General features: G+C 49.5%; 1 protein-coding gene across 1 annotated transcript in view; it reads left to right on the top strand.

Annotated features, from left to right (window-relative positions):
- Positions 1–6,056: 6,056 nt before the first annotated feature.
- Positions 6,057–10,398, top strand: part of LOC146079527 (uncharacterized) — a 28,338-nt gene continuing 23,996 nt past the window's right edge. The window contains exon 1 of the mRNA XM_083186267.1: positions 6,057–6,168. Coding sequence (XP_083042393.1) covers position 6,168 — 1 coding nt within the window. The 5' untranslated portion in view covers positions 6,057–6,167. The remainder of the gene's footprint in view (positions 6,169–10,398) is intronic.

Genomic DNA, 10,398 nt, shown 5'->3' with positions numbered 1-10,398 from the left:
ATGCACATCCACACACCTCACTTTTACAACCACATACTCACCGATCCAGGATCTCCCTTCTGCTGCAGAGCCGGCTACCCCCGCACTGACAGCAGGGACAACCGGCTGTCTCCGATGCAGCTAACAGCTTCTGTCGCGTTGTCCCAGTGCAACAGAGGCTGAGAGCGTCTTCGGCTTATCAGCAATCAGGGCTGAGCTATGCGTCTCCATGGAGACGCATCGCCCAATCACGCTCTCAGCCTGTGTCATGCTGGGACAACGCGACAGAAGCTGTTAGCTGCATCGGAGACAGCCGGTCCATTAAATAAGCGAATTGTATACTTTTCTATTGGAAAACATCTGGATGCGATAAAAGTGCGAATTTTTACCGCACTTTCAGTACGCATGACTTATCGCAAAAAATATGCGATTTAGGGACCTTTTCACATCACATTAAATATGCGAATTCACGGAAAAATGCGATTTAGCCGTTTTTTGGAGTAAAAATCGCCAAAAACAACTCATTCCATAGAATATCACCCATAGGGTTGAAAGAAACACAGAGGGCTGATTAAGCCTGAAGGGGCATAAACCACTGAGGGTTCTTCACAGGTTACACAGTGCTGTTGGTCACATGTATGTTAATGAGGATGGGCACAAGGCCTATCAGAGCAGGGGGAGGGTTCTAGACAGGGTAGGAAGGGATCACGAGTTATAGTGATAGACTCTCTGTCTGAAGAAGCCCCACCCACCCTGCCCTCTTTCTCTTCATCTCCGGCGGTGGTAAAGAACGGTCATTCTTTAAGAACTCTGTGTGTAGGTAGTGGGGTGCACTCTCCCTCGACATCGATTGTCATGGGCCATGCTTTTGTCCGGGGGGTGGCCGTCACCACCAGACCGGGTGGCTGACCAGGGAGAGTGATCACCAGCGATGTATGTATGCATAGTGATCTTTAACCCCACCTTTCCTATAGTGACCGTTCTTTAGTGCCGCCACCATTTTATAGTCATAGTTTTAGTTGTCAAAATAAATTTGACATTCTTTTGAAACGCCAGCACTTTGTGTCCGTGTCTTATTTTAGGTTAAGTTATTTAAGTTTAGAGTTAAGGTTATGTTTAGGTTTGTCAACAGACAAGGTGTAAACCGGGAGGATACCCGATGGTGAGTTTATGGCCTTTTGCTGCTCCTCCATCCTCTGAAGTATATAGAGGGTTGAATTCCACCATGTTATACATCTTGCAGGACAGGTTCAAGAGGTTCAACAGTCTTCACCACGTTTCCGCTGAATGTTGAAAGTGGCCTGACCTTTTACGGGCCACCGGCAACATCTCCTGAACGCCCCTGTCATCTTTAAAAAAAATTCTGTACCACCAAATTTATTGTGTGAGCAGAACATGGGACGTGCTGTAATTTGCCCACATGTAATGCTCGCACAATATTAGTGGCATTGTCAGATATCACAAATCCCCAGGAGAGTCTAAGTGTTGTAAGCCATTGTGTGATGATGTCCCTCAGTTTCTCTAAGAGGTTCTTAGTGGTGTGCCTCTTATGGAAAATGATGATACACAGTGTAGCTTGTCTAGGATCAACTTGGTATTTGTGTGATGCTCTTAATGGTGTCACTGCTGTTGTTTCTGCCTAAGGCAATACTGTGCATCTACCTAGTGGGCTGTCAAAGTCATGTAGTCCTTAGTTTGCCCTGTTCCACTTGTCCATATGTCTGTGGTAAGTGGACAGTGGGTACAACCAGGGCCGGCGCCACCACTAGGCAGCTGTAGGCATTTGCCTAGGGGGCCGGCCACTGGAGGGCACCAGTTTGCAGCAGGTCCCCCCCCCATGTAGGTAAGTTGCACCGGCGGCGACTCTTCCCCCCCTCCGGAGCGACTAGATGGCCTCCGCAGCATCACCCGACACCCCCTCCCCCCAGGAAAGTGACGCGGCATCACCCAACACCCCCTGCAAACAAGACCCACCCCGCCCCGGAACACGGCCTGCTGCAATCACCGGCAACCCCCCCCCCCTTTAAAGATGACACAAGATGGCGCAGAAAGCATGCAAGCACAAAACACAGACTCAGGTGGAGACGGATGGATTCTGTTAAACATAAGCTAAAAGGACCCTAGTGTCTAACTGGGACAGAAAAGACAAGACAAGAGCAGGAACACACTGGGCGGTATTCAATGAGGCTGATTCGACAGGTTTTTATGGTGATTTTGTGCTGGTAGGCGAATTTCTGACTAAAACGGTGAATCACCCTATTCAATGACCAGATGGCGAATACATTTCAAGGTTTTTTTGGCCATGATTCACCGAGTAGCAATCGCTATCTTTTTATGGTGAAGTGGAAGGTGAACTTTTAAAATAAAGTGTTTTGTTTTTTACAATTGGTGTAAAAAAATCTGGAATTTTATTCTGAGGAGGGGCATGCTATTTTTATTCATGTGCTGTAAGCACATGAATATATATTTAATTAAAAAAAAAAAAAATTTTTTTTTACACAGACCAGCCAGCAGGGGGCCGGAGCCGAGCCGCTCATTAGATATTCATATATTCACTTCACCCGATCATTACATATTCATGAAGTAGTGTAGTGTACCCGGTCCCCTGCTGGCACCCCGGGGGGCAGCCTGTGCTGCCTGGCTCCCGGGGAGCCCACCTCCCCCCATAAACGTTCTGGGGCAGGCAGGGAGACTTCCATTCCCCTGCCTGCCACCGTCCTCAGGCTCCCTGCGGCGTTCGCCGCAGGAGCTCATATTCGCCGGTCAGGGGCAGCGAGCCCCTGACTCGTTGAATACCGGAGCCGGCGAGGCTCCGGAACGCGGCGACCAGTGATGAATGTGCAGCGAATCCTAAACAGGATTCACTGCACGTCGCCGGTATTCACATTGAATACCGCCCAATGTATTCTAAAACAGATGTGAGCACATAAGGTATATACACAGACTGTGACAAAAGCAACTATAAGGGTATACCCCAAAACAGATGTGAGCACATAAAGTATATACAAAGACTCTCTCAGCAGCCGCTAAGATACATGAACATATCCTGCCATTCATAAAGAATACACACAGACTGACACAAAGTCTAAAGTATGTACAAGCACAACATGTGTGGCCTGACGCCACTGCCGCCACAGACACCCCGGTGGGGGCTAACTACAGGTGACAACTGCAATAAACTAATATTCCCAAACACCAAACTGCTAACGAAAAGCTAGATTATACTTGCATGGCAGAAGAGGAGGGTATCAGCCAGTCAGTAGTTCAGTAATGCCCCCCGGAGTTCAGGCAACAAGGAGTTACTAACAGGGACCAGATACACCAGCAGAGTCAGAGCAGAGTCTCCACAGAACTCTATATCCGGCGCCGGGGCAGCACAAATGAAAAACCTATAAAGACTTTCGGTACTTATCTGGGCGCCCAAGATTTCCATCGTGCGACATAGTTTTGGTCGCATCGCATCCCATGCGATCCGATTGCATGCGATCGCATGCGATGCGATGCGAACAAATTGGACCAGATTTTTAATTGTACAGGCACCCTGATGGGTGATTACTATGTTAAATGCAATCCGCGGCCCCTTGCGGGGTGCGCTGCGCTCGCCACGCTTCGGGCTCGGTGGCTCGCTGCGCTCGCCACACTATCTAAAATCAACTCCACGCCGACGTGGATAGTGAGGGTATGAAAAGGTCGGAGGATGCGTACCGCCGCCCCTCGCGGGCTCGCTGCGCTCGCCACGCTTCGCCACTCACACACTACAGCCTATAACACTAGCCATACACACACACACCGCAACCTATAACCCTAACCACACACACACCGCAGCCTATAACCCTAACCATACACACACACCGCAGCCTATAACCCTAACCATACACACACACACAGCAGCCTATAACCCTAACCATACACGCACACCCGCAGCCTATAACCCTAACCATACACACACACCCGCAGCCTATTACCCTAACCATACACACACACGCACCGCAGCCTATAACCCTAACCATACAAGCATGCACCCCGCAACCTATAACCCTAACCATACACACCGCAGCCTATAACCAGGGCCGGATTTGTGCCTAGGCCCATGAGGCACCGGCCTCAGGGCGGCACCAATTAAGGGCGGCTGGCAGGCTGAAATTCTGTTAAATAGCAGCATGGCAGAGCGGGTGGGCAGCGGCGAGTGACGAGCGCCGCAGACATGAATTATCATATGTCGGTGGCAGCGCCGCTCGTCACCCGCCACTGCCCACCCACTCTGCCATGCACATTACATCACCACTTAGTGGCTGGGTCCGACGGTCCCCCGGCGCGTCCGGAAATGGCTCAGGCTCACTTCCTCCAGCTCCCGCCCATTGGCTACTCTACACACACAGTCTATTGGCTGCTGTGTATCCAGCAGCTGAGCGGCATGTCATTCAGCACTCAGTCAGTCACAGTGTGTGAGCCAGAGAGAGACTGACAGAGACACTGTGCTAATCACTGTACTAATAAGTGCCTCCCTCCGGGTCCTCCGTACAGTGAGCAGTCCAGAGTGCTTAAAAAAATATTAAGGTGGGCTACAGTTAAATTTTAATGATATATATAAATAACAATGTATATACATATATGATTACATTAAAATGGGGGGGGGGCACAAAAATGTTGTGCCTAGGGGCGGCCTGACCCCTAAATTCGCCCCTGCCTATAACCCTAACCATATACACACACACACCGCAGCCTATAACCCTAACCATACACACACACACACACACCGCAGCCTATAACCCTAACCATACACTCACACACCGCAGCCTATAACCCTAACCATATACACACACCCCACAGCCTATAACCGTAACCATACACACACACCCCACAGCCTATAACCCTAACCATACACACACACCGCAGCCTATAACCCTAACCATACACACACACACACCGCAGCCTATAACCCTAACCATACAAGCACGCACCCCGCAACCTATAACCCTAACCATACACTCACACACCGCAGCCTATAACACTAACCATACACACACACCGCAGCCTATAACCCTAACCATACACAAACACCGTAGCCTATAACCCTAACCATACACACACACACCGCAGCCTATAACCCTAACCATACACTCACACACTGCAGCCTATAACCCTAACCATACACTCACACACCGCAACCTATAACCCTAACCATACACTCACACACCGAAGCCTATAACCCTAACCATACACACACGCACCCCGCAACCTATAACCCTAACCATACACTCACACACCGCAGCCTATAACCCTAACCATACACACACGCACCCTGCAACCTATAACCCTAACCATACACACACCGCAGCCTATAACACTAACCATACACACACACCACAGCCTATAACACTAACCATACATGCACACCACGCATCCCACAACCCTAACCTTACAAACACACACACACCGCAGCCTATAACACTAACCATACACACACACAGCAGCCTATAACACTAACCATACACACACACCGCAGCCTATAACCCTAACCATACACACACACTGCAGCCTATAACCCTAACCATACACACACACCGCAGCCTATAACCCTAACCATATACACACACCGCAGCCTATAACACTAACCATACACACACACCGCAGCCTATAACACTAACCATACACACACCACATCCTATAACCCTAACCATAGAGTGTATAGTGTAAGGTACATTATGGTGTGGGGTGTATAGTGTGAGTGGAATTACAGTGTGTATCATATAGTATAAGTGACATTAAGATGTATTGCCTAATGTATAAGGGACAGTACGTGGGGGGGGGGCGCCTGAAAATATTTTGGCTGGGGGGAGCAAAATTTATAGTTATGCCACTGGTCCCATCGCATCCCATCGCATACCTTAATTAGTGGTATGCGATGTGATGGGCGCCCAGATAATACACAAGTACCAGACTTTCCAGCCACCTGCTGCAGAGTGTCCGCCCCTGATTACAAAGAGCAAGCAGCTGGACACTGCTTCAGGTGTGCTAATGAATTCTCCCTGTGGCTGCCTGGCATCCCCGTCGCCTAGGCAACGGCTGTGGGAGAGGGGGTGCCGGCAGAGGGAGACACTCAGTACGCCTGGTAGCGGCGTGTCGTCCCGGCTGCCTGGCAACTCCCGGGACCTGTACCCTGGGAGCCGGCCGGACACCAGAAGCCTAGTAAATACGGCACCTAACAATTTCCCATATAAACCAAACTATATCCCTGCAATACTGTATATCCTCCCTACTGTATATATATTGCATCCTAGAAAACATTACACTGAATCTGATTGATTGTTATGGCAACATCACCTCTTTTCATATTTAGAAGCTTTAGCATATTTCCGCCTAATTCTCTATGCACATATTATATTTGCCCTGCCTGAAGTGCAACATGGTTTTGCATATGTCCCTATTGTAGTATACGTATAAGTGCTGCAGTCAGTGAGGCTGGGATGTGCTGCTGTCAGTGAAGCAGGGACATGATACTGTCATTGAGGCAGGGATGTGCTGCTTTCAGTGGGGCAGTGATGTGCTGCAGTTAGTGAGGCATGGATGAACTGCTGGGATATGCTTCTGCTGTAAATGAGGCAGTAATGTGCTCCTGGCAGGGATGTTCTGCTGTCAGTGAGGCAGTGATGGGATCATCTAAAAATAGATACATATATTTACAATAGTTTGAGTGATATTTACCATAATTTCAAACCACCTGCTGACTACTAACATATCATTGCCAGACAGAATGTTGAATTGTCAAGGAGAGACACAGGGAGAGAGGGTGTCCGGGAGAGAAAGGGGAAGAGACAGGTAGAGAGGGTGTCAGGGAGAGACAGTTTGAAAGACAGAGTGGAAGAGTGTCGGTAAGAGAAAGGTAGATAAATGGAGTGACAGAGAGGGGTATGTTATGGATAGAAAGGGGGAGAAGAGGAGAGAGGGTGTCAGGGAGTGAAAGGGGGAAAGACAGGGAGAGAGAGAGACAGAGAGAGAGAGAGAGAGAAAGTACCAGGTAGGGACTGTCAGAGAGAGAGAGAGAGAGAGAGGTAGTGTGGGGAAAGAAGTGGGGAGGAGAGATAATGGAGAAAGAGAGCGCGGGGAGAAAATGGGGGATGGAGAGAGAACGGGGAGGGAGAGAGAGAGAAAGGGGGAGTGGGGGAAAGAAGGGGAGGAGGAGAGAGGAGCAGGGGAGTGGTGGAAGGGGACAGGAGAGAGGGCAGAGGAGAGGAGTGGAGGAGAGGTTGTAGAGGAAGAGGATAGTGGGTGATAGGAGGGGAAAGTGGAGGAGAGGGGTAAGGAGAAGGTGAGTGTAGAAGAGGAAGAGGGGAGGTGGAGGAGGGGAAGCTGAAAAGAGAAGGAGGGGTGCACAGGAGAGGGGGAGAGGAGGAATGGGATCAGAGGAGAGGAGGTGAGGTGTAAGGGGAGTGGAGAGGAGGTGGAGTGGAAGAAGGGGAGAATATAATAGGGGGTGGAGGGGGAGCAGAGGAGTGGGGAGTGCAGGGGGCGCAGAAAAGGGGGTTATGGGAGAGGGAGAGAGGAAGTGGAGAGGGGGAGCAGAGGGAAGGGTCATAGAAAAAGGGTGAGAGTATCACTTTGTCACCCCTCCACAAGCGGGCGCTGTGTACCTCCTCTCATCAACACTGTATGTTATTAGGTCACCGGGTCTCCTGCACTCTCTCTCCCCAGGTCTCCTCCTACAGCTACCGGGTTTTCTCCTGCAGCTATCGGGTGCTGGGTTTCTCACTGCAGCTACCAAGCATGGGGTCTTCTCCTGCAGCAGATGCGGCGCCGGGTGTCCTCCTGCAGCTCCCGGCTGCAAGGTCTGCTGCAATTTCTACCCAGGTGTCATCCTCCTGCACCACAGCACAGGGTCCCTGGCTCACTTTCCCTGGTGACGGGTCTCCAGCTCACTCTCCTTGGCATCAGGAGTCACTGGTGTCAGCAGGGGAGGGTGGAGGAGATGTAGTGGTAGAGTGGTGGAGATGAGGAGAGTAAGAAAGGGGAGGAACAATTTCAAAAATATGGTGCAGGGTATTGCCTAGATCCCTCCCCTGCACCCTCTCTAGTTTTGCTACTGGACAGAGATAACGGTACTTGTTTAGTTTCATGGCGGCAGCTTACGCTACGTTTGAAGCTATGCTATTAGCGTAGCCCAACGACTGCCTTACTTGTGTAGTTTCATGGTGGCAGCCTAAGCTACGTTATCAGTAGAGACAGGATTATATGCAACATAAAAATCTAAAAATATGCATGCAAATATGCATGAAAAATATGTAAAATATACATGAAAATTGTTAAAATATGCTACATTAATTAATAAAAAAAGTAATTTTTAACTTATTTATTTAAACATAAACATGCAATTAGTCGCAATTAAACCTCAAAAATAGGCCCACAGCATCTGCAGATGTCTAGTGCTATACACAGGATTTTTTTCCTTCCTGGCTGCTACAGCAGACTGCAGCGTCCAAAGCTCTTCTTGCATCAACTATATGGACCCTCATCTCCAGCACCGATGGAACAAATGTCAGCATAGCGTGTGAGGGCAGCGCAGTGGAAGGCTTCCTCCCTGCACCGCATACTTACTGTGACATGGCATTTCCTCCGCCCCGCGTGATGTCACAACCCTTCTGCACACCTCCTCTGCTGCAAAAGTCTGTCTCTTGGTGTAAAGTCCCAGGTCAGGGGCAGGCAAAGGTTCAGGAGCTTCGTAATGGCATCCGCCCCGACTGACTTTTATCAACATGGATTGGCAGCAAAGAGCAGTGTCAGACATATCGTACATCCAAGGTTCCCCACACTGCGCACATATTGCCCCAGCCTGCACACTCTACCACTACCTAGCCAACGGCAGCAGGGAAAAGCAGTGCTGTGACTCGCGGGTGGAAAGAGGGCAGGGCCTAAAGTATGCACCATCACTAGATTTTAGGTGAAATATGTAATAACCAGTGAGAATGGGCAAAATATGCAAATGCATATGCAAATATGCAAATACATATAATCCTGTCTCTAGTTATCAGCATAGCCCAATGGCTGCCTTACTTGTGTAGTTTCACGGCTGCAGACTAAGCTACGTTATCAGCGCAGGCTGCTGTCGTGAAACTAAACAAGTAACTACCGTATGGTTGCCGGGAACTGCATCTCTGTCCCCGGCATCCCTGGCAAGCCTACCTAGTGCCTCTCTCACACCGCCGACACCAGCATGATCCCCTCTCTTTGGCGGAGAGGGGATCATGCTGGCGCTGGGGGAGAGGCACTCCATCTGTTTGATATGCTGGAGCATCTCAGCGCTCCAGCCATGAGACACTCCTGCGTCTGAGTGGCTATTACGGCAGGGTACAGCAACCCTGCCTACAGGGTTAGGAGTTCTGTTGCGCCTTTTCAAACCTCCACTATCCACGGCAGCCCAAAGCGTGGCGAGAGCAGCGAGCCCCGCGTCCTCCCGACCTTTTCATACCCCCACTATCCATGTCGGCGGGGAGTTGATCCTATATAGTAGCGAGCCACCGAGTCCGAAGTGTGGCTAGCACAGCGAGCCCAGCGAAGGTACACGGATTACATGTAAGGTAATCTGCATCCATGTCGGGGTGGAGTTGATATATATAGTGTGGCGAGCACAGCGAGCCACTGAGCCCGAAGCACGTCAAGCGCAGCGTGCCCCGCGAGGGACGCAGATTACCTTACATGTAATCCGTGTACCTTCGCTTTGCTCGCTGCGCTAGCCACACTTCGGGCTCGGTGGCTCGCTACTATATAGGATCAACTCCCCGCCGACATGGATAGTGGGGGTATGAAAAGGTCGGGAGGACGCGGGGCTCGCTGCTCTCGCCACGCTTTGGGCTGCCGTGGATAGTGGAGGTTTGAAAAGGCGCAACAGAACTCCTAACCCTGTAGGCAGGGTTGCTGTACCCTGTATGGAAGTACATTTATTTATATATGCAAAGTCTATCTAATTTATTCATTTCGCACGCAACCAATAATTGAATGTCCAGATTTATAACCAATGAATATTATTTATGAATGTAAACTGATGAAACTGTATCATGGATTACAAAATATAACAATACAGGTATTATACATAATAACGATTATTGCTCCAGCATCCTTAAATAAAGCTAACCTCAGTGATGTATAATGTGTATGTGAATTACAGCGCGGGAGGGGGGCGTGGCTATGGAGCAGCCATTTTGTGTACCAAGTCTTTGTGTCCGCCATTTTAGATTCTGCCGCATGGCACACAAAGGAACATTATTGTCGGCCATTTTAGATTTCACTACATAGCAGACAAAGGAACCTTAACTAAAGACTAATAACTTCCGCCTGACGATCACACATAAACTGACGGTACTTTCCTTTGTCTTTCCACACCATTTACTCCAAATTTAACCTCTAACCTGCATCATGCAATACTTA

The sequence above is a fragment of the Crinia signifera genome, chromosome 5 (assembly GCF_055691185.1).
Source record: "Crinia signifera chromosome 5, ASM5569118v1, whole genome shotgun sequence".
NCBI classification, from domain to species: Eukaryota; Metazoa; Chordata; class Amphibia; order Anura; family Myobatrachidae; genus Crinia; species Crinia signifera.
The sequence above is the reverse complement of the archived record's forward strand: the minus strand, read 5'-3'. Positions and strand labels throughout refer to the sequence as shown.